Here is a 26,449-nt window from a genome sequence, read left to right as displayed (position 1 = left end):
AACACAATTGACATGAGATTCACGCGCATAATATGCGGGAAAACCCTGATGGACAAAGTAAGTAACGATATAATTCTAAAGGAATGTGGTGCAGAATTGACGCTAGTAGACACATGGGAAAGAAATCGGTTAAGATGGTTCGGACATGTTGAGAGAATGCCAAATGAACGCCTAACGAAACAAGTGTATCAAGGTAAAGTAAATGGCAGCGTGCCCAGAGGTCGACCGCGGAAAGAATGGTTAGAATGCGTGAATGAGACCTTAGTTAGAAGAGACATAAGAAGTCACAGAAACACGAGAGCTTGCATGAAAAAATGCATGGACATACTCTTATTCTTTCATAACTTTTTTTCTCTTTATTTGTAAACATCATTAAGTTTTTAATTATTTTTCCTTTTTCTTAATACAATTCAATGAAAAAGACAGACCACCAGAACAGGGTGCCACCTGTTGGATTAGTTTCATGGGCATTTCCCCTTCGGATCATAAGAGATCTACTACTGCATATACATACCCAGTCGTTGTAGGGGGCTGATTAAAAGTTATAAGAAATTCAATCTGAGAAAAAATGTAAAAATCGCGATTTAGAAATATTAAAATTTTAGAATGCAAAACTGAACTATTCAAATCTGCAAACCTCCAAGTTCATAACATTTCATCTTTAAAGTATTTGGAATGCTTAATCCTTGAAAAATAAAAGTATTACCAAATTAACGCAAAATAAGTTTGACATATTTAACGTCCTGGGAATTAAAAAAAATCTTATGTTAACGCACTTAAATAAATTGCTAATTGTCTGATCGAATTTTTGCATTTTAAAACAGTTTATATTTAGAAATTCTTGAATTATGAAAGTGTTTCGTAACATAAAATAGTAACTGTTAACATTAAAAACTTGCAGGAAATTAGGTATTTGAAAACAGCAAAAAATAATTTCAAGGATTTAAACAAGAATGAAATTACCTGCACCATGTTGGACCAGGAATTTAACGATTTCAAAATATCCATCGAAACAGGCAGCTCTTAGTGGCGTCGAATTCGTTTTTGTAGTAGAATTGACTTTGGCACCTCTTCTCACCAGAAGTTTTACTACTGAAAGATGACCAGCTGCAGCAGCACACCATAATGGTGGTGCTCCTTCTATTGTTTCCCCATCAAAAACCACTATGGAAAAATGATATATTAATAAAAAAAAATTATAACATATTGATACCAACAAAAAGTTCGGAAGAGGGTAACGAGATTATTATTCCAAATTAAAAAATATTACAGGAATGTCAAGGTTAAAATTTAAAAATCATTCACTTTTTAAACGCACGATGCTCAAAATATTTTCAAAAGGTTTAATATTTTTAATTGCCGATGTTTTTTCAAATTATTGGATTGCAATTTCAATATACTGCCGTACATTTTAAGAAAGAGTCTATCTACATTTGAAATCGAACCGAGATATTCAAGGAAACGTGTTTGCATTTTTACTGATCTGAAACTTCCAATATATGATTGTTTTCGAAGGAGAAAAACTACCGTTCTAAGGTAGGCCAGTCCCGCTCTATTCATTAGTACACAAATTTAATAATTTGAATTGCTTATATGCATAACTGTAGGTAGGCTCGATATTCATGTGCGACGTATATAAGATAACTGATGTCGATAAAACCTATCTATGTAGATAGGTTTTCGAGTCGCCTTTTCAGCACCAAGGAAGGCTGCTTTCAGGTTGAAGAAACACTGTTTACATTTAGCAGTGCAATAGGGTCGTCGCGTGATGAAATCAATAATATTTTAAACATTACAATAACCTTGAGTTGTTGAATCGCTTCTACGAACCAGAGAAGAAAAGCGAAGGTTATAGTGCGTGTACTTGCATATTTAAAAACAGAGATTTCACACAAATAAGATTTTTGTTGTTACAAAGACCCAATTATTAATTAACTAATTATAAAACCATAAATAAATTTTTTCTTCCGGAAAGTTGAACTAAACTGGGGGAGTACACATTGGAGTACACATTGGGATCTAATTATCACACAATTTAATTACAATTTCTAATTATATTTCGTACAGATGAATTCGGTTTTTCATTACGAATCCAACAAGTATAAATAGTTAAACAAATGTTTACAAATTACACCTTTTATATTTTTTTGGTCTACAATATGTAAAAGATAATAATTATTATATAACAGCTCCAAAAATGAAAGGGACAAGTTAATAAATCGGTGAAATTTTTTTTATTTTAAAAAGTTTTCAATTCTGTAAATTTGAACCCTTTTTAATTTTAAATCTGTAAACGTTTCCAATAATTAATATCACTTCTTTATCATTATTTAATTAATATTTGATTGGATAATTTTAAATGCTTCAAACTTAAATGATATATTTTCTCATTTTTAACTTGAAATTACATCGCAACACGGAAACTAGCCTTGGTTCAATTCGTATATTTTCATATTTTCAACTTAAAATTATTGCTGTGTTTTGAAATCAAGGATTTGCGCAGAAATTTAAGATTTAAAATTAAGAGTCTTCAAATACAAATAACAAAATGTAATTATCTAAAACGGTTCAGTTTTACGATTCTACAAGACTAAAATAACAATGAAGAACTCCAAAGTCATGGACTTTACTCATAACTGTTATACTTGCGTTTCAGTTTCTCAATATGATCTTTTCAGAACAGTGCCGTATAAAGGAATGATGATAATGTCATAAATGATTTTTAGAGGAAGAGAGAAATGATTGCATTGAAGAAAAGTCTTTTTATATGCAAATCTTCTATGGTTCAGGCAAAAAGACCAGAGACGTTTATGAGATTAGTCCTTAAAAGAGTCGTAAATCTAACTATGTGCTACATCTTCAATAAATTGCTCACAATTTACTGAGGTGAAGCTTTTATGCGGAAATGCGTTTAAAACTACAGCGATTACCAGCTGCCTATTTTACTTAACATTCACTATTATTTCGGAGAAATTTATACTCGCATATAAACCTAGATTGTGACTAAATTTTTTTTAAATTTATTATTTCCGCCGTGAAACTTTAGTTAGTCAACCTAGTTTCAAAATTATAGGACAATATGAGGCGAAGAATTCAGAAGCGAAAGTCCTTGATAATTTTAGTTTTAACGGCAGCAGATTCGTATGGTCCAAAAAAAAATTGTACGAAAAAGAGGCTCTATTTTTTCACGATAACGGGGAAAATAATTTTTGAATAATTTCTGTAATTGAATAAATTATTCTTTTCCTCCCGAAATTCGGGATGAGTAGCATTGTATTATATATTATTATATTTTTTTAAGGTCGAATATTTTTCATAAGTTTGGTTAGTCATCCCGAAATTTCAAAATAAGTAGTCCATTTCATTTTTCAACACCCCCAATTTTTTAGGACGACTAGACGCAGCCATGGAATATATTCAAGTTGTTGATTCGCGACGATATAAGAAGTCCGACAAAAAATAAAATTTATTAAATAAACTCGTTCAAAAAAGGAGCGCGTCAATTTAGCTCTTACAGAGATACTTTTGAAATATGATGCGTAAGAAGTTTAAAAAAAATGAAGAGTATCTCAAATTGATACTAATTAGTCTTTAAGTCGTATCTTTAATTTGAGACCATAACACTTTACCGATTTTTACGAATTCTCGAGATACGGCTAAAAATGTCTAAGTCTCGAATGTCAAGTTTCTAGGATAATTGAGAAAAAAAACTTAAATTGACAGGATGTTATCTGTGAAATTTAATTTCAAATTTAAGCCAATAAAACTTTTAAAATATTCGGGGGTTCCCAGGATATGACAATAAATGTCCATCCGTGTCTGCGCCGAGTATCAGTTGGCGAGCACCGCAGACGGCCAGACTCGCTGCTAAAGCGACTAAAATTCGGCACAGACACGCTTGGATATTGTTAGTCGTATTTCGAGGAACCGTGAGGATTTTTTAATTTTTATAACTCGAATTAAAGATTAGACTTCAAAGACTTATTTATATGAATTTGAGATTTTTGCTACAACTTTCCTAGACACACAAGTTAAAGTCGATCTTCAAAATTCGAAAAATTCTTGAATTTTTTTTTAATTTCTCACGCAGTACATTCTCTCCAATGTCAAAAATATCTTTATTATAGCTGATTTGACGCGCAATTTAATAATTTTTCCAACGGTTTTTGAAAAAAGTTTCTCGCTCCATTTTTAAATGAGTAGTCACGTTTTAGTCAACAGTGATTTTTAATAGTACTTTCGCTGATCGCACGGACAACTTCCGATGATAGCGTATTTTTTAAATTGTTCTCATAATCAAAAATACTTTCTCTTTAAAAAATTCGATCATTAATAATGATAATAATTACATCGTGATACTTATAAGTGTAACCACGAAGTAGTATATGGAGACTAAACTCCCATGCGGCCTGTTGAAAATTTGTACGCATAAATTCGGATTTAATTAGGTTGCATCGTCCGTAGTGCCTCCTCCGGAAAAGCGCTAAAATATAAGTTTTACAAATGGTATTATTTCTAATTAAAAGCCTTCCAAATTTTACAATTTCCGATTAAATGATGAAAATTGAACAATTTTATTCGAAAGGGTTTTCAATTGTACCATTGCTAATTGAAAGCTTTAAAATGAAACAATTTTATTTCAAATTGAAGAATCACGAATTTAAAAACTGCAGTATAACTTTTAAAATGATTTGAACTATAGCGATGTCACTGTTTTTGTTTATCAGTTATCATGGAACTAAGATGATATGTATACAATATTGTGAAAATTAAAGGGTTTTGCATTTTTCCGCAACAGACGCTACGAGTGTTGCAAACTAACTATCAGTATTTCGTTATAAATGGCGGGCAGTGAAAAAGAAGTTATTTTTACCAAAATTTTTGTACGAATAAAGGCAGATTTTTTCTTACCTTGTAGACACTTCCGTAATTAATACTTTAAATCTAATTTTTAAACTAGACTCGCCAATGCTTTTGAACTTAAATTAAACAAAAATTGTTCAAGTTTGAACGCCTGAAGCATTTCACATTTAAATAAATATTGAATTCAAATTTAAATTTATTTTAAATCAAGTTTAAAAAAACAGTTTAAGTTTGAACAGCTAAAACATTTAAGAATTTGTTCGAAATTGATCGAATACATTACCGGTCAAATTTTGCGCCCACTTACAAGAATCGGATCAAAAGTAGGCTTATCTTAGAAAGTGAATAACTCGGCAAAAAATCAAATAAGAACTATGTTTTCAAACCTTGTTAAAAAGCTTTTTAAATTTCGCATCGATTGAATCCTATTAAAGTCTAAAGTCTACTTTTCAAGATGAGAAAAAAAAATAATAAAAAATTTAATGGTTCTCGAATTAGCATCAAAAATATGGAAGCGTGTCCAAGGCGAAAGGCGGTTGGTCGAGCGGTAACCGCAGTCTTTTGCCTCTTATTTCCCATGTGTTAACATCTCGACTGACGGTATCCGACCGCTTTTCGGCTTGGACACGCTTCCACATTTTTTATGATAATTGGGTTACCAGTAAGTATTTTATTATGTTCTTGTTCTCATTTCAAAGAAGAAATTTCAGGCTTCAATTTAGCAAAGTTTCTATTTTTCCCATTACCTTCTCTAAAGCATGCATAGAATAGAATTTGACAATCAAAAATTCGTTAAAACGGAAAATAGGTCGGTCTTTGTCACATGCTACCTTGGCCCCTATTTATAAAAAATCCTTCAAGTAGGATAGCACAGTTTTGACCAGTAGTATAAACATTTGTAATCTTTTTATTATTAAGATGAAAAAAGAAAACTTTAGACTGCTAAACAATCATATACAGACTTAAAATTGAAGTGGCTCAATTTTGAACTTTTGACTTCAAATTGCTGAAGTGAGAACATTTCAACACGTAGTTGATCAACTTGGAATATTCCATTTTTTAATAGGTCCTGTAGTTCTTATGCAAATGTACTAATTTCAGATAATTTCCCGCATAATTCGAATATGGTTTCTTAAAATATCGTAGAGGAGATGGCTCGAATATGGCACACCTGGATTTCTGACAAACTAAAACGTGTACTTGATTGGTAATAGTAAAAGTAGAATATTTTTAGTTTAGTAGAAAAAATGGAAAGTTTCATTGATAAATGTGCATTATTGGAAGCTTGAGATAAAAAAAAAAAAAAACAAAAACTGTTATCCCCGAGTTCATTTCAGATGAGTCTTAAATGTCTATTTATTACTTGTGAATGAAGTTTTATTAATAAATTATGCTTGCAGCAGTACAATAGGGTTAGCAGAATATTATCGTAAAGGAGATATGGAAACGCTTCTCTTTAGGGCTTATGATTTTTAGACATGACTATTTTGTAGGCAGTGGCTCGAATGTGGCACACCGACATTGGCTCAAATACGGCACACTTTTTTTACAAAAAAAATCACAATTAGACATTATTCAACTTTTTGAATGTTAACAAGAATGCGTTCATGTATTCACGTACTTAATGCATTTTCTGCGCACTTTACTAGAGGAGGAATCTTTGGTAGAGTGTATTACCTGCAACGAATGATCCCAGAGTGGTTGCATCGGGGCATTATCGGCCCTATGGATCTGCGACTATTTTCAATAAGTTCGCTGCAAATTATATTCTTTAAAATTGTATTAATAAATATTTGTATAACGTTAACTTGCTTATTTTTCGTGTATTTTGATTTTTTCTAGGTGTGTCATATTCGAGCCACCCTTTTTCGGTTTTCGCACTCACCACAATGTTTGTTTGAATCAAACAAATTTTGTTTGAATTAAACAAATTATTTCTTTAATATGGGGTCAAACAAATGTTTGTTTGATTCGAATAAATTTTTTGTTTGTCCTTATTTGTTTCGTTCAAATACATTTTTGGTTTGTTTAAATAAATCTCTTGTTTAAAATAAGTAAAGCTCTTGCTTACATTCAATATATATTTCTTCAATTAATTATAGACTTTGTTCAAGTGAAGTATATCTTTTTTTTACATTTAACCTGAAAATTCAGCATTCTTTATACAAATAATGTATGATCTCGATAATATGTTTGTTCTTAATCATAATTATCGTTGTATATGTAAAACCAGAAACACGTATTCATTCAGAAGCTTAATTATGGTTAATTGTTAACTCGGTGCTTCTCATTTCTGAATCAAACAATCATAAATTAGAATAATGAATAATGAACCAGAGTTAGAAATTTGAATTGAATGTATATATAAGTGTTCCTGCTTTTAATTATATAATGATAATTATAATAGAAAAAAACATGATTGATGTCATAAATCATCTTTATAAAGAAAGGAGGTTAGTATTAAAAAAGACTTACATTCAAAATCTTTAATTATATCCAAGGTAAACGCCCTATAATTCAAGTAATGCCTAAACTAGATATATTTTGTCCATTTTTCAAATAATTTAAGATTTTGCAGTAAATCAGAACCTTCAGAATAATATAACATTGAAAACATACCAATGCCATCAAATAAATCACATGATAAATTTATTAAACTTAAGAACCGCCGGCAGCGCTTTGTAGCGCCTAGCGACACTTTGTAGTACTGCTTTGTACTGTATTTTTTGTTTGAATGAAACAAATATTTTTATGAATTCGAATAAACATATTTTAAACAAATGCATTGTTTAATAAAAGTCAGTGTTTTGTTTAAATCAAACAAATTTGACTAAACAAATTATTTGTTTCAATCAATAAGGCAAATAGTTTTCATTTCTTAAAATTAAATAAACATTTTTTTTAATTGAAGCAAAAAATTTGTCGGATTCAATAATATGAATTCAAACAAATTTTGTTGTTTCATTCAAACAAACATTTTTCTGAGTGCGAAAACCTTGTTTTTTAAAAAATCGTTATTTAAAAAAGAACCGCTGGTGATATGAAAAAAACAAACAGATCATTCGAAAGGTTATTCAATAGCCTTTCGAATTACCTATTATATATTCAATTTCAGTTCATAGAGTCCCGGCAATCCATCGAAAAGGAGTTCGTGTGCCATATTCGAGCCATCTCCTCCTCTACATTTAAAGATGAAAGGGGAAAAAGGAGAAGTTCTTGGAGAAGAAGGCTGATGCAAGCAATTTGGAAAAGAGGCAAATGCAGGAGAATAGAGAAAAAACTGTGATTCCTGCAAATACAGAGACCAAATATTTTTTTTTAATTTTGTAGTTGAACTCTCCCAAATATTTACTTTTCCACATCAGTTTCCACCTTAGAATTAATTTAGATTTTAAATAGTCAGACTTCCAAACATCATATAACACTATAATTTAATTTAATTTGAAAAATAAAAACAATAACATTATTATGTATTTGATTCTTACCAGATCCTGGTTGTTCAACATCTGCTCCACATTTTTCAATGAGATACTCTGCCACATCGTAATGTCCATTTCGACATGCCATTACCAAAGGGGTGGCGCCATGAGTTTTGGCGCCAACTATTTGTCCTACCTCATCTTTTGGTCGGTGATCCAGAAACGCCTGAAACAAATGAAATTAGCTGTAAAGTTTTATCCTCTGTATCAACTTCGGTGCTCACTTTATAATCACTTTGGTTCCTTATAAGCAAATATATGATAGGCTTCCTCAAAGAGAAATGATTTATGAAAAATTAGTTCAAAATTTAGTAGTACTCTAATATTGTGAATTTAAAACCTTCACTTTTTCGGTTTCTGTAATTAACAAGTCAAATTTTAATGAAGAAAATAATAATTTAAAAGTATTACGTATTTGAAAATTATTGAAACTGAAAGTTCGCAAATTTTAAAGCAAACCTTATCTCATATATTTTATCTAATTGCTTTTTCTTGCTAAATGAATTTCGTATTATTATAACAACACATTAATTCAAAGCTGAATTTGAATGATTTTATGATATTTTTATGGGTTTCGGTTATCTTTTCTGTGACAAATAGAAGATTTTTGTTAAAAATATTAAAGAAAGTTTTCATTAAGTTTGTGACCTTCTGGCATGAATTAATTACCGTTAGTGCCCTTTCTTTAATTTTCTCAATTTTCGACTCAATAAATCATTTCATGCGGACGTGATTTTGTTTCGAAAAAGTATCCGTAAGGTAGGAATCGGTTGATATGACATAGTCTTAATATTTTTCTGAATAAAATTAAGCCAAGGTAACTTACATTTATTTTTACAAAATTGTAATAAAATAGTAAATCATTTTATTTTTGGATTCGTATAAAAAGTGCTTGGTTCAGCAAACCAGGAAATATGAACTATTTATTCAAAAGTATAAATCCTTGTCAACAATTAATCCTCGGGGTTTTAAATTATAAATTACTTATGCAGACTAATTAATTCCTTCTTTTGCATTTATCCAGCTTTTTTTCTGTTGTCGAAACTAAAGTTCCAGGACACTTTTTGGTTTTTGTCGAAAAATAAAATCGACGTGTTTCCCTCAATCGACAATTTAATTAATTATTTAAAATGTAGACATTTCATTTTCGACGAAAAATATTTCGAACTTTTAAAGTAGATGGTCTAAATTAAGTTTCAGAAATTAAAATGTAATATAACAAATAACTATAATATTCTAAAAATAACTAAAAACACATCTTTAAACCATTTTTGTGCACATTGTTCTGAACAAAAATTCAGCAATATATAGGACTTCATCGCATGAGATGCGTATGCAAATCAATTGGTTGCATAACGCAGCTCTATTTAAGGAAATGTATTTCAGAAGTAATTTTGAAATAACTAATTTTTTGAAGGCAAATGTAAAAATCACTTACACTCGACAATGTGGAACCCGTCTTGAGTTCTCACGTCCGAATTTTCAAAAAGTACGAATGGTGGTTTGCATGTATCTTTGGTGTAGCTTTTATACAGACTAAACTCCGCCTGAGAAGCCTTAATTAAGATTTAGATTCTCACACTTGAAATTGGATAAGGCTTCACGAGTAATAAATATTTGTAATACTTCTTTTGATTTTAGCCTTTTGTCAAAGATGTAAGGCTTACGAACCGTAAATAAATCAGCACAGAGAGTTAAACAATATATTTTTTTAACTTTGACTTCCTGTTTCAGTATTCAGAACTGGCTTCAATTCTTTGAATTACTGGCGGCGGATATGGATTCCGAACTTTTTGCGCAATCTTCTTTTAATATTTTTCTCATTCGTTGTTGCAATTCTCTTATCTGCATTTATTTATATTTCTTACAGATCAACAGATCCAATGAGTTCAATGAACTAATCCATTTGAATAAAATTCAAATTACTATTCAAACTTTTTTCTCTCCAAACTTTGAATTAAATTTGTTTAATTTATTATTTTAATATTATACTCTAGTATAATAAAACTAGAACATCACAGAATTTATTATCACAAATTTTGTTCTTATTTTTATTTATAATTACAGTTTTTAGTTTGTTTTTAAACAGACAGTACTGTTTAATTAAAAATTTCATTTATAATCTATATATCAATATTGTTCGAATTTCGATGTTGAGGCTTCCATACATTTTTTTTAGAATCGCCACAATTCACATTTCTATTCACTAATCACTTTTGGTTCGTAGTCCATCCTTTCTTAACAAATCATTTTTGATTTCACTCTCACGTCGTTCATAACTTTAAAGAGAAAAAAATATATATATATAAATTAATATATCCACTTGGACAATAATTTAAAAAGAGAATTTAATGTTACGAATTATTCAATAAAAATAAAAAATTTAAGAGAATTCGAAAATAGAGAATTTACATGTAATTTGTAAATATTTTAATTTTAAAGTGATTGAACTAAACATTTGATGAGAACGCTTCCTTTTTTAGTTCAAGTACCGACTTATTGCTTATTTAAAATTAGTTGAAAATATTGGTTTGGAATAATATATATGAAAGAGTCGCTATTATGATGATCATGATTATCTGCACACACAAGTTATAAAGCATGCATTAAAAATGTATTATATTTTTGAATAATTTTGTGTCCGAATGTTAGGATATAAATATAATTATCATAGAATATATTTTGTACGAATAAATAATTACACATAATTTAATGATAGATCAAATATATTACTTTCTTAATTTTTACATATATAAACTTTTGCACATGTTAATCATAAAAAGCTTAAACATTAATAAATTACACATGTTTTTTATTTACTGTTATTTATAAACGTTCTAAAATATTAATTGAAACTACAAAAAACTGCAATGCCTTATAGAATAAGGCGAAGGTTCCACACACAATTAGCTTCTGTTTTATAATAATTTTTAATTGTCAATTTGTAATGTAATTTGTCAAATTGTAATTCGTGTAATTGTCAACGATTTTATTTATGAACATACCTGACAGTATTATCATATTTATGTCTGAATCTACTGTTGATAAATTTGTCGAACCTGTCTTGACCTTCTCCGATCATGCTTTTCAGATTTGATATTAGTTAAAGTCTGATATTATAAATTTTAAAAAATATTGAGACTTTCAAATCTAGCCGTATAACTACGGCACATTAACCACTAAAGCGGTTATTCTCGCAAGTTTTTTCCAGTTTAAAAAATTAAATAAACAATTCATTAAACATAATATCTATTAATTCAACGTAGAAACGCTCAGTTTAAGGTCCTCTACAAGATGCAATAATTTCCTCTCCTACTCATTAAACATGCAAATTCTCTATTAAAATGAAGCAAGGGATACCAATTTCTTTTTTATATTCTATGAAAACTTATTTCTACGAAGAATATTTAATAATAGAAGGATACGTTTCAAATATCACGTACACAACGTTCCTTGAATATTTAAAATGAAATAGAAACTTTTGTCCAAGCGTATATAAAAATCCGAAAATAGACGTATCCCACAATATTCATGAATTTTTTGTTTTTTTCAGAAGATCATTCACTAAATTCTTATCTCAAAAGAAGACACTTTCCGTACATGAGCGTTGTCGTAGACTGGCCGGTGGAAGCTCGAATTGACGATCTCATCCAGGTGAAATTCATTCTCCATTACCTCCACCTCTATATCTTTTTTTCTTGCCCCTTCTCCATTTTGCAGGTCCCGTTACCGAATAATTGTCAAGGGTCCAAGAACGGTTGGTTCATACTCTCCGAATACAAAACGTGAACGCTGTGGATAGATTTTTTCTTTCTTGCCTGTGATGATCTTTTTCTTCTTGACCTCCGCCTTTCCTTTCCATCTCTTTTTCCCTTTCTCTCGCCAACCAACGATATACTAACAATGGCCGATTTTTTGGAGACCTGAGACTCAATATTTCAAAGATATAGGCAATGAGGCCAAGTAATGACTTCTTTTATCACTAGAACCTTCACGAATCAGGTGGGCCTCTTCTCGAATAATTTTTAGTCGTTGGAGAAAATTAATTCTACAAATATTCAAACCGGTTTTCAAATTTAATTTGTCATTAGGTATCTTCACTTCATCACTAGCTAACTTCACTTCGTCGAAAATATTGAAGTTTTATAATTTGAAGGATTTTAGTTTTAATTTTAAATTATGCTTTTGAGTAAAATAAAGGTACTGCCTATGGTTACGGAATTTTCCGTAACGTTAGCCCCGAACCAGCTGGCAAAGGGGTTAAAATTACGGAAAAGTCCATAACGTTAGCCAGTGTGGGGAGCACTGTCTATGGTTACGGAATTTGCCGTAAAGTTAGCCCTGAACGAGCTAGAAATTGGGTTAAAGTTAAGGAAAATTCCGTATCCATATAGACAGTGCGTAAAATAAAACAAAATATGTACATATAAAAATAATAGGAACTTTCAATGCAATAACTATCTGAATTCACTTCGTTGAGTGCTGAGGGATAAACGATGGACCAAATGAATGAGATTCTGTCCATTTTTACCCTGTTTTGTTAATACCTTCGTAAAAACTAGTTTTTTCTATATAAGTGTATTTGGAAATGAGTCTTTATTTGTTAAGAATTATTTAATGAAATAATACAATGATAATAACTATTTTCATTACAATGATAGTACAAAAATAAACTTTTGTCTCTTGCATTTGGTAAATTATTTTCACTTTCTTTTAAATACACTTAAATTCATCTCTCTTAAAATGAACTAGTAAAATCTCACTGCTTTTCGGTGAAATATTACTGATTGAAATATCCAGAAGTGTAAATGAAAATCAGTGAGAATTAAATGGTTCCCTCAGTTGGATTCCGGCACTCGTTTAATCAGTGAGGTTCACAGGTTTCTCAGTACCAGTAGGCAGACAGTATACGATTTCTAAAGAAAAAAAAGGTCCGAATTCTCGTAATCAAGCACATTTCGCTCTCTCCCTCATCCTCTCTCTTTTTCTTTTCCTCATCTTCCAAGTGACTTTTAGAACTGCCCATTTTTTTTTTAAATGCTCATTTTGGTAGAACTGCCGTTAGAATATACCATGTGTCAGCTGGTTAGGTATGCAACATATTATTCATCATTATTGTAGAAACAGTTGCAAAATTATCTTTTAAAAACCGCATTTTACTTCCACAACAATAAATAAAGGCCGGGCTGCAATATAATGGGATATAATATGTTGCGCGTAATGATTATGGGAAGGCCTGTCGTCATGTCAAAATGTCGCGTCGCCTAAAGTCAAACCCAAGTGGCCAGGGGCCTTCCCACTTTTAAGCGAACGATATTATATCCCCTGTTTATTGCAGCCAGACTCCTAATATTTATAACACAAACACTAGTATGTTTTCACATTAGAAATGCGAAAACTTGAGCGGAGATGTGCGCGTGTTAGACGGCTGGAGGTTCATGTCTCGTCTGCGTGGAGCGCTATATCACTGATTGAATCTGTCATTTGGCGTAACTGGTATATTCAATAACGCTGTTTCAATTAAATCACTTACTGGTTCACCCAGTCAAAGTTAAAAAATCACTGTTTCATTAGTGATAATCCAAAATACTGATTCAACCAGTGTCAATTTCACTGGTTGAGTTTAAGAGAGATCGGTATAATTCTTTAGATAGTTTTTATCACCTTAGAGTCTTTTGAATCCCCTTAAACTTATTTTAATTCCATTGCATGCATGTGTAGGGGAGAGAGGAAGAGGACGTGGAATTCGTCCTTTTATATAATTTCGAGTCCTACATTATAGTGCATCATATTTTCGTATGCATTAAGTATCTTTAAAAACAATGATGACGATTTAATAATTATTTATAATTATCTATATTTCGTCGGTCTTGCCCCGCGTGCCAGGGCAAGACTGACTTCGGTTTTTTTGATGAAATAGAAATATCTTAAGACGTGAAGTTTTTTTAATCACAGTTTTAATGTTTTCAGATTAAATGATTTTAAAACGTCTTAACTTGAAACGCTCTCAAATTAAGATCATACAATAATTTTCTGATTGTCGCTTAACCACTGAACTGGGGTTTCATATGGGGTTTTAAGGTCACTGATAACGAATCCGGGGTCAAACTTGAGAAATTCAAAATGGCGGATTAAAATGAAAAAATCACGTGACTTGAATGAAAGGCTATACTAAAGGGGTTTTAAGTCATTGATGACAAATATGAGTGTTGTCCGGTTGCTGATGACGATTTCAGGGTCAAAATTAAGAAATTAAATGTGGCGAATCTTATATGGCGGACTAAAATGCAAAAGTCACGTGATATGAATGAAAGTCAGTAATAAGGGTTTGTTTGTCATTGATAACGAATCCGGGATCTAAATTGAGAAATTCTAAATAGCAAATCCAATAAGATGGAATATAATTCTTGTCAAACATGTGATTTGCCACAAATGAGACTTTCCATAATGTGACTTGCCGAAAATGTGAGTTTTCGAAAATGTAATTTGCCAAATCCAGTACATAGCCGTAAATTTGCATACAAAGTGCTTTGAGATATTCTCTTATATTTTAATAACTTTTTTTCATAAAAACTGCTCTGCATACCATTAGGTAATCTTCAAGTTTCAATGCTCTGTTAGTCCAGGCATCTCGTACTAAAAAATAGTCTTTTTACCATATTGAGTACACGGAGAAAAACAGATACTGAAAAGCAGATATTAAAAACTTTGATATTTAACCATAATATATAGATATTACGGTATACTATCTAATATCTTCTATTCAACATACAAAATATTAAAGGCAATATCTGTTTATATTGAAAGTATCAAATATGTGATATTAACAGTTAATACCTAAGATATTAAAAAAGCTAAATTTTATCGTAGCAAGGTCGCTGACGTGTAGTGTGGCGACAAAAGATTTTGTCTGTATCTTGAGCTTTCATCGTGTGTATTGTGGTTTTTCGGATATCTATTGCACTATAAGTTTTGGTGGAAAATTGATTAAATGTTTTTGGATATGTTATAATTTTCTCAAGAAAATGAGGACTCAGCTATAGGCATCTTTCATATTAGCCTTGAACAGTGTGTTATCTGCTTATCACAAAAATCGCACAATTATGCAGAAAGACGAATGCTTGAGGATTCGGATTTTCAAAACAGAGGACTACAATATTAACATTCTTTTGCATTTTATAGAAAATGGCATGCTTTACAGGTAATTTTTGCATAATTAAAAAATATTTCTTGAATATCTTAGATTCTGCCCTTTAATATCTTAGATATTGTCAGTTAAAATCTTCTTTTTAATATCTACGGATGCTCTACTTCAGGATCTAGATTTCTGTCTCATAGTTAAATCGCTAAGATATTACCTATTAATATCTAGATAGTCTGTGCTGACATCTATTTTTCTCCGTGTAGGTAATACGATTTTTTGCTAAAACGGTTTATTAAGGGATCCTGATTAAAAGTTCAAATTTTTAGAAATGACACCCGTGCGTATAGTGTCCCGCCTTTTTTAGTTTTAGAGAGTTTTAGAGAAAAATGTTTAACACCAAAATTAAACTAGAGAACATTCTGAGAAATTTGAAGGCAAAAAACCTCCTATCTTTAATAGGTGCCGAGGTATGGCCCTCTAAAGAACCCGGATTTTTTTTTCTAAAAACAGGCGAAAAACCCCACACCGAATTTTGTACGTGTACTTTGGAATCACAAAGTTGAACACTTTTGACCTATTTTTCCGGACAAAATACTCGTGTTCAGTTTTTTTGAAATACTTCGCTTCACGGTAAAGGTACGTAAGCGGTGCAAGCGAAAAAACAGTAGGGTTGCAAATTGTGCGTAAGTCTAAAAAAATATAATCGCCTGGTCTTCATAGATCAAGAGTTATGATTCTTCAAAAAAAAAAGAATTTTGCTGCTATTTTAAGTTATTTTTAGCCAACATTTTTTTTGTCATAAGTCGTAACCTCTATGAGCTCAAACATCTTTTGTTTACGCAGAATTTAGTCCTCTATCATTTGTTTTTAAACGTTTTTCTGTAGTATGCATACGAAATGATGAGTTAAAAAAAAACTTTTTGGCTATAAATAGCTCAAAATAGCAACAAAATTATCTTTTTTTTAAGTCATACTAGTAACTTTTGACCTATGAAGACCAGAAGATTTTTTTTTAGATTTACGCATAATTTCCAGCCCTACTACTTTTTTTCTTGTACCACTTACGTAGCTTTACCGAGAAGCGAAGTATTTTGAAAAAACTGAATACGAGTAACTTGCTCTGAACATAGGTGAAAAGTGAATAAATTTATGAGGCCATAACTTATAACTTATTGGGGCTAGGTCATTGTATTTTTTTTTTTAGAATTACTCAAAATTGAGTCTACTTTCATTGAATGTTTTAACATTTTTCCGTAAAATTATCCATAACTCGGCACCTATTAAAGATAGGAGGGTTTTTTTGCCTTCAAATTTGTCAGAATTTCCTCTAGTTTAATTTTGATGTTGAACAATTTGTTCTAAAACTCACTGGGGCGGGACAGTCTACACAAAAACGATTTTTGGAACTTTTTTCAAAAATATCTCCGGGACGCACGGGTGTAATTTCTAGAAAACTGGAAATTTTAATCCGGACCCCTTAATAAACGGGTTTAGCAACAACAAAAAACGCGTATTAACCACTCAATCCTGCGTAGCATACCCGATCTTGATGTGTTGCGGTGATATAAGATTATTTTTATATTTTAAGTACAGAACCTAATGCTGAGTTTGCCTAATATTTCTGGCTTGATAAATTTTTGTAGACTTTTATGTATAAGTTACATCAGATAGTCGTACAGAAATGGCGTCAAAGGATTATTGGACTGAAATTCTTTCAAAAACAGTTCAAACTGAACAGCTACCTATGCGAAGGTCAGTTTTGCAGGCAGTGGCTTGTCATCGATTAAGTCACTAATTATCTTGAAGCTCTCGCACGTTGGTTCTATTTTGCATTCTTTTTTGCGGTATCGACGTACTTTTTAAGATGAGGCAAAATAGTACGCCCCGCTTGCATAACTCGCACGTTAACGTTTGAACCGTCCATCGAGATTTGTATAACTTTCGCCAACATGATGTTTTTAACTGCTTTAAGTAGATCAAGGGCCAATGATTATCCCAACAACACGGATGTAAAATAATATTTTGTGGCTACTTCGTTTTTAGTTTCCTTCCAAAACCGGAAGACAACGACCATCTGCTTTAGCTGATTTTATTGAGACTCGTCAAAACCTAATACCAACTTTAAGTATTTTGCTATGCCGTATACAAACGTGTAGGCTATTTTGATATAACCCAAATTCATTTTGCTCGCGATTTGGATTTTAGGTACAAGGCCAGTCAGTAGAGAAAAATTATCGTTTAGAACTGAACACATGATTTGCAACCCCATTGTTTATAAGGTATATGCAGCTCTTTATATTTGTTGATTCTCTATTTTTTTCTCAAGTATGGCTCAGTGAGAAAAAATGTAATAATTTTGCAAAGTGGTAGCAATTGTTTAATGTAATGCTACGTATGTAGTGTTGAGTTTGCAACCCAATAATTGATCGGGAACTTGTTAAAATTTTAAGTATTAAAACTTTTAGTCATTTAATTAAAAAAAGAATTTTTAATGTAATAAAGTTGCAAATTGGAGTAAGATTGAAAAATATTAATTTAAGATGTAGTTGAAAGTTGCAACCCATTTGAAGGTTAGGATTGTATGGAAATATCAAATGTTCTGTATTTTTAGTAGTTTTTACTTTTTATTTATTCAAAAAAAAAATCTTTTTTTAAACATTTCAGATAGGAGCAATCAAATTCGACTTTAATTTATAATTAAAAATTTTAAACCTCTCAAAAAAAGTTTTTTGCATTGATGTTTTTTACGTCCGTTAAGCTGACAAAACCACACTGTAAAAATGAACTGAAAACCTATAGGGAATTTAGGGCTCATTTAGGGCTAATTTAATGCCCCATTGTCAAATTTAATGCTCTTTATTTAAACAAAAAAAACGGTGGTCATGCTAGCTTAACGTTAAGCTAGCAGGACCACACAGAGAAAGAAACGACTTAGGCATTATTTCTTTCCACAATAATTTAGGGCGAATTTAGGGCTCACAATGCCCTATTGTCAAAATTAATGCGCCGCAATTTCTCAAAAAAACCTGTGGTCATGCTATCTTAACGTTAAGATAGCAGGACCACACAGAGAAAAAAACTACTCAAGCATTATTTCTTTCCACAATAATTTAGGGCTCATTTAGGGCTCACTTAATGTCCTCTTGCCAAATTTGATGGCACGCATTTTTTTCTTACAAACATGTGGTTCTGCCATCTTAAATTTAACCTATCAGCACCACACAGAGAAAAAAACGATTTAGGCATTATTTCTTTCCAAAATTATTTAGGGCTCACTTAATGTCCTATTGCCAAATTTGATGGTACGCATTTAAAAAAAAAACCTGTGGTCGTGCTACGAGTATCTTACGTTAAGCCAGCAAGATCACACAAAGAGAAAAACGACTTAGGCATTATTTCTTTGAACAATAATTTAGGGCCCATTTAGGGCTCACTTAATGCCCTATTGCCAAATTTGATGGTACGCATTAAAAAAAAAAAGCCTGTGGTTCTGCTATCTTAACGTTAAACAAGCAGGACCACACAGAGAAAAAAACGACTTAGCCATATTTCTTTCCACAATAATTTAGGGCTCATTTACGGCTCACTTAATGTCCTCTTGCCAAATTTGATAGCACGCATTTTTTTCTTAAAAACATGTGCTTCTGCTATCTTAACGTTAAGCTAGCAGGAACACATGGAGAAAAAAATGATTTGGACAATATCTCTTTGCACTACAATTTAGGGCTTATTTAGGGCTCAGTTAATGCCTTATTGTCAAATTTAATGCTCCGCAATTTTTCGAAAAAAACCTGTGGTCGTGCTATCTTAACGTTAAGCTAACAGGACCACACAGAGAAAAAAACGACTTAGGCATTATTTCTTTCCACAATAATTTAGGTCTCATTCAGGGCTTTCAAAATAAGCATACAACTTTTTAAATCTTTGTTGAACATTTTTTTTTAAACAATTAGTAAAGTCAAAAAAAGAACACTTACGTTACCCAACATAATTTCAAGCTCATTTAAGACTCTTGAAATATGTAATATAAATTTGTGTCAACAATTTTTTAAAGAAATTTTGTGTAAACAATTGACAAAAAATCTTAGAATCAAATCCGACGCGCCATTCTTTTGCTAATATGAAGGAAAAGATATTTAGGGTTGTAGTTAGTGAAGTTAAACTTCTATCGTCAACTCATTATGAAATTAACAACTGTTTCAAGTGTGAATAATAATTATTAGGAATCCATTTAGCTTTTTTCTTAACTTCATTTCAAAAATTGTTTTAACATCATTTCAAAAATAATTGTTCACGTCAAGGAGGGCTTAATGGATATTAATAGACTGTCACTTATAATTCTGATCTCTGTCTAAGAGAATATGTGCAGCTTGCATTATAAATTTTTATTTACTTCAAAATAGATTTTTTATCTTTTGGAAATTCTGTTAACAGTTACATGTTTTTCAGATCAATTTTCATCATTTTCTAAAATATGGAAGGTTGTGAATTTTGATTGAACCTCGTGTGGTATCCAAAATTATTCCATGGACTTAGTAATGTTGCTAATTCCTGCCAAGTCATTATGGAATTAACAATACTTTCAACTGCAACGAATAATAATCTAGGGCCTACGATATCCATGTACAATTTATTATCCACTTTCACAAAAATTCTTAGACAAAGAAAAATACCTAAAATATTTTTTAGTGTTGCCCAACTTGTGTAAAATAATTGCACAAAATCCTAACATTATCCTGCTTAGAAATCGTACTTTATCGACACACTTCGCTCGTTTATAGGGATCTCTACTTTTAACCGGTGCTTTAGAGACCAATATGCCAAAAATCAGTGACGGGTAATTTTGATTTGACATAGCTTGACGGCCACGAGGAAATTAGTGAGAATACTACAAGTATGCAGCCGAAAGTCATTCTTTTCAATGATAGAAAAAAATATGCATAGTATTTTGTATATTTATTTAGCCAAACAAGTATACAGTGCAGACTTGGATAAAAATTATTTCGTACAATACACGACATAAATTTTAAAATTTATTTTAAAGACTTACGTATTTCCAAAAGGTATTATTAACTTATATTAGAACAATCATTAGTACTTATATTACTTGTGTAATATGTATTCCTTTAATAAAAAAATTTAAATACTGCCCGCAATTAAGAATTAATACTATCCATTTTTCATTTAACAGTGGCACTTCGAATATCGCCTGATTAGTATAGAATGCCTGATATCGCTCTTCTTTCAAAATAACACTTACCTATACTATTTACAATATACACGTAACTATTTTATAATTTATTTTCTGAAAATGAATAAAACTGGTTAATTTCCTAATAAAAGTGTTCAAAATTATATAATTGGAAATTAAAAGTGTTTGAATTTGACAAATTTGAAAACAAAAGCTCTTAAAATTTAAAAAAATGCATACTAAAATTTTTACAAATAGACAATTTAATTAGAAAGGAGTTGAAAGTATATCATTCCGAATTTAAAGCATTCAAAATTAATTACCGTAAACCGGGGTTAAGCGGCGCACTTCTAAATTCGATGTATTGAATCTTCTAGGTAAAATATATAGAGAATTGCAACAAAGCAATGTAAAACTTCAGTTCCGAAACCAAGATAAAAAATATCGCGTTATAATTGCAGAATTAAGCCTACGGCGCGCCTCTCCCACACATACATCGCTCCCAGTTTACATTAATTAAAAATTGAAAACTTTTGTATTTCAATCAATTTGAATTCAAAGTAATAAAAATGTGACAATTTGTAATTGAAAAATAAATCAAAGCGTCGGAAAATCCTAAACTTTTAAATTAATATTTGATAACAAAAAATGATCAATAACATTAATGAAACATTGTAAAAGTTAAAAAAAATTATACATGGATCCTCAGTAATTATTTTTTGTACTTTTTTCAACATTAATTGTTTAAACAGAACTAGATTTTAATAGTATGTGGCATCACAAGGGATGAAACACAGCGAATGCAACGAGCGTGAAGTTTGCTGCCCGAGCGCAGCGAGGGTTGCCTTCACACGAGTTGCGGTCGTTGTGTTACATTCCTAGTAATGCATATTATTTTTCATAGCAAATCTATAGAAAAATCGAGTTGAGGTACCTGTAGACCCTACCTGCCTACGTGTTTACCCTAGAGCTGAAAAAAATGTTTCAGCCCTAGGGATATAAGCACATTGTTTCAGCCCGCTTTACACGTACCGAAACTCGAAGACAAAATGTTTTAACGCTAGGGATACAAACACCGTGTTTCAACCAACTCTACAGGTATCGAAACTCGAAGTTTCAACAGATGCACTATGAAATTTTTTTCCACGTTCCTACAGCATATTTATAGAGTTGTTTTCCTTTTCATTTTACTAATTTTCTAAACAAAATAGTTAGAACAAAGATTAAAAAACTTTGTGATACATCTATTGAAAACCCCTCAATGAGCCCTAAATTATAATGCAAAGAAATATTGTCTGAATCATTTTTGTCCATGTGTGCTTCTTACTGACAATAGGGCATTAAGTGAGCCCTAAATGAGCCTTAAATTATTGTGGAAAGAAATAATGTCTGGGTCGTTTTTTTCTCTGTGTGGTCCCGCTAGCTTAACGTTAAGATAGCATGACCACAGATTTTTTCGAAAAATTGCGGAGCATTAAATTTGACAATAGGGCATTAAGTGAGCCCTAAATAAGCCTTAAATTATTGTGGAAAGAAATAATGCCTGAGTCGTTTTTTCTCAGTGTGGTCCCGCTAGCTTAACGTTAAGATAGCATGACTACAGGTTATTTCGAAAAATTGCGGAGTATAAAATTTGATAATAGGGCATTAGGTGAGTCCTAAATGAGCCCTAAATTATTGTGGCAAGAAATAATGCCCAATTCGTTTTTTCTGTGTGTGGCCCTGCTAGCTTAACGTCAAGATAGCAGAAGCACAGGTTTTATAAAAAAATGCGTACCTTCAAATTTGGCAATAGGACATTAAGTGAGCCATAAATGAGCCCTAAATTATTGTGAGAAGAAATAATGCCGAAGTCGTTTTTCTCTCTTTGTGGTCCTGCTAACTTAACGTTAAGATGGCAGAACCACATGCTTTATGAAAAAAATGTGTGCCATCAAATTTGGCAAGAGGACATTAAGGGAGCCCTAAATGAGCCCTGAATTATTGTGGAAAGAAATAATGCCTAAATCGTTTTTTCTCTGTGTGGTCCTGCTAGCTTAACGTTAAGATAGCAGAAGCACAGGTTTTTAAGAAAAAAAATGCGTGCCATCAAAATTGGCAAGAGGACATTAAGTAAGCCCTAAATGAGCCTTAAATTGTGATGCAAAGAAATATTGTCCAAATCATTTTTTCCTCTGTGTGTTCCTACTATCTTAACGTTAAGTTGGCAGAACTGCAGGTTTTTAAGAAAAAATGGGTGCCATCAAATTTGGCAAGAGGACATTAAATGAGCCCTAAATGAGCCCTAAATTATTGTGGAAAGAAATAATGCCTAAGTCGTTTTTTTTCTCTATGTGGTCCTGCTAGCTTAACGTTAAGCTGACATGACCACCGTTTTTTTTTGTTTAAATAAAGAGCATTAAATTTGGCAATGGGGCATTAAATTAGCCCTAAATGAGCCCTAAATTCCCTATAGGTTTTTAGTTCATTTTTTCAATGTGGTCCTGCCAGCTTAACGGACCTATGTTTTTTGGCCAGTAGGGAGAAAATATCTTGTAATATCCCCCCAAATTTTCTTCGTTTTCAAGCATGCTTTTATAAATTATACGGATAACTATTTCCCTCTATATAAAATTACAGAATAATAGTTCCTAGTTAAGCATATTTTTTAGATACTCTCTTTTAAAGATATTAAATATCTAAATGTCTATAATTAAAATAAAACATTTATAAAAAAATGATTTGATATTTTTAATTTATAAATTAAACTCAAATTTGAAAAATATTAAATTTATTGAATGAATAAAAAAGTAAAAACTACTAAAAGTACATAAAATTTTTAATTTCTATACGAGATCCTAACCTAAAAATGAGTTGCAATTTTGAACTGCACCTTAAATTCGCATTGTTTAAGCATACCCCAGTTTGCAACTTTATTACTTAAAAAAAATTAAATGACTAAAAATTTTAATATTTGAAATTTTAACAAGTTCCCGATCACTTATTGGGTTGCCAACTCAACTCTACACACGTAGCATTGTATTAAATAATTGCAAATATTTTGTATAATTATTATATTTTTTCTCACTCGTCCATACTTAAGGAAAAAATCAAGAATCAACAAATATCAAGAACTGCATATGGCTGATTCTCAAACAGTTGACCATTTTATGTCCAAGCTCTGCAATCAATAATAAAGAAGAGATGGGCAATGCAACAAATTCTCATAATAGGAGCTCAACGTGAAGAACCTCCTCCTTAATTTTGATGAATCTTAATTATTTCCAATGGTAGCTAAAAATAAAAAACCATCAAAAATATCCTGCCGGTCCCGTGTCCCCAGTACGAGTTTTCTCTGATTTTAGCAACATTAAATTACTATTACCGTAATGTATCTCTCTGCAACCTAAATTATATCATTAGTATGGATAATAATACAAAAGACACATTTTGTAACTTCGATTATTGTTTTATCGATTATTACAAAAAATTTCAAAATTTTACTTCGTTCTCATGTCCTGTCGATCCCAAGCATATTTAATTTGTTTTCATATAAGAAAAATATAAAAGTCAATGTAAACTTGGGTTAGATTTATTACTCGGATAGTTCTTCAATCCTCAATTACTTGAGGAATATAAAAAATAAGGCCTGATTTGGATTCGGCGAGTGAAAATGTACAGGTATTGATTTTTAATAAATTTATAAGGTTGTTTTTTATACGCATAACCGTAAATATTATTAAATTTTTCGTGCGCGAGATGTCCTGTCGGTCCCAGCCGCGAGTTTCGAGGTTAGTCGTATACTGAGAAATTTTGTACTGGAAAAATGACTAAATTAGGTTACAATCGAGGGACCAAGGCGATAATTCGTATATTTTAATACAATAATCGTAAGCTATGCTATTTTTATATGAAATTTTCCTATTGATAATACGAAGTCTTTGTATTTTTTATAGCAAAATTCTAGATAGGATAAATTAGTAGACACATAATTAAATTATATAAAAAGAGTAGAAGTAATAAATACCTAAAATAAAATAAAAGACTAAATTTGTAAGAGGAATTGCTATTGCCTGTAGGAATGTGAATTATACTACGAAACTTTCTATTTTCGGTATTATGGAGTAAGCCAAATTCGGAAGATCGCTCTCGAATATTAGTAAGTGACTTAGTAAGCGTGCCTAGCGTTTGGACCGAGTGCAGCCGAGCGTAAACGATGTCAGGCGACCAACGCTCCACTGAAATTCCTTAAATTTATCAATCACTCGATTTGGGTTGATGAAAAGATCCTTATTGCAATAAATTAGGATAATTCAAAAAGTTACAATTGAAAAACAAATTTTCCATAGAGGGCAAAAAATAATTTTTTAACCTCGATATTAGGATATTTGATTACGTTAAGATATAGTGCTTAGAATTTTAAAAATACCATCACTGTGAACAATTAATAAATAATTTAATGGAAGTCAATTTGACTGCTAGCATTTACTTGATACGAGCGATAAATTTCTGGGTCTCATTATCTAGTTTAGCCGAATAGAAAATTGCCGTGCTGCCGCGCTGGAGACCCGTGTTCGATTCCCACAAGCTTTATTCTAATCACATTTTTCTGTTTCAGCTTATATGATATTCCTGCATGTATATAATAATATATAAACTAAATATAATCGTATGTACTGTACAATTGCAATTTAAATAAATATAATAGTGCGAAAAAGATCAACATCCCATAATAAATAAGTCTGCATTTAGGTTGTATGCTCGTGTAAAGGTTACATATCGTGACCTTCAACGCGACGCGACACGACGCATGTTGGGTTTATTTTTTTTCGTCTGCTAATCTCACTGCACCAATTTTTACTAAGTCGCTTACTAAATCAGTGCGCCGGTTTCTCTCGACGTTACTATAGTCCTTTGCAAATATTGCAATCTTCTGTAGAAATGAATGTAACATTTTTAAATTTTTTTCCAATGAATTTTATAGTTCGGCATGTAGTTACTAGTTACTACTCGGTGTAGTAAACATTACAAAAGTTCCGCTATGTCCCTCCATTGCAAACTGAAAATAGTAAAATCTAGTCTGATTTTTAGCAAATATTGCAGAAAAAAGTTTCTTATTGTACTGTCAGTGACAGAACGTGGAACGCTAGCATTCCTCAGACTTCAAATACACGACGTTGCAGTGGATAATTAATTGTGATTAAAAAATAATAGATCTGACGCAAGTATGTAGCAAAAGTGCTAACGGGATTAAAAAAGTTATTTTGACTCACCCAAAAACGGAAGGTAAAGATTGTTATTGAGATCAGTTGATGTTTATTTGAATAAATCTTTGTGATAAAAATACAAAACGACTTTGAAGGAAGTAGGAAACTACTTTATAAAAAAATGAAAGGAAACAAAAGTACAGAAATTGTCAACATGAGAAATAGTAGGGGGGAAATGGTATATAATGCAGAAAGAATACTAGAGGCTTTCAGAGACTATTTTAGGAGACAATTCAGAGATGAAGCTATAGGACACCACAACTGCGATGTTGAACACGATGCGATGGAAAATTCAATTGAGAAAGTCTGTGTCACTGAGGTTAGGTGCATACCACATAGACTGTGCGAATTCATAAATGTATGTTTCGAGATGGGAGACGTCCCAGACGAAATGGAAAAAACGATTACCGTACCAATATACAATAGAAAGGGAGATAAAAGCGAGTGCAATAATTACCGAGGGATTAGCTTATTAAGCACCGTAAGTAAAATATATTCAAAAATACTTATTCGTAGGGTAATGAAA

General features: G+C 31.4%; 2 protein-coding genes across 3 annotated transcripts in view; one reads left to right on the top strand and one right to left on the bottom strand.

Annotated features, from left to right (window-relative positions):
• LOC117177650 (myelin expression factor 2) overlaps positions 1 to 12,137 on the top strand; it is a 68,629-nt gene extending 56,492 nt beyond the window's left edge. The window contains exon 7 of the mRNA XM_033368449.1: positions 11,896 to 12,137. The gene's annotated coding sequence lies outside the window, so the exon portion shown is untranslated. The remainder of the gene's footprint in view (positions 1 to 11,895) is intronic.
• The window catches only part of LOC117177648 (protein fem-1 homolog CG6966), a 124,200-nt gene that overhangs the window by 10,277 nt on the left and 87,474 nt on the right, over positions 1 to 26,449 (bottom strand). For both annotated transcript variants that reach the window (XM_033368443.1, XM_033368444.1), the window contains exons 2-3: positions 8,349 to 8,508; positions 964 to 1,164 (exon numbers count right to left, since the gene is read on the bottom strand). In XM_033368443.1, the coding sequence (XP_033224334.1) occupies positions 964 to 1,164; positions 8,349 to 8,508 (361 nt within the window). The remainder of the gene's footprint in view (positions 1 to 963; positions 1,165 to 8,348; positions 8,509 to 26,449) is intronic.

The sequence above is a fragment of the Belonocnema kinseyi genome, chromosome 8, assembly GCF_010883055.1.
Source record: "Belonocnema kinseyi isolate 2016_QV_RU_SX_M_011 chromosome 8, B_treatae_v1, whole genome shotgun sequence".
Lineage (NCBI taxonomy): Eukaryota > Metazoa > Arthropoda > Insecta > Hymenoptera > Cynipidae > Belonocnema > Belonocnema kinseyi.
The sequence above is the reverse complement of the archived record's forward strand: the minus strand, read 5'-3'. Positions and strand labels throughout refer to the sequence as shown.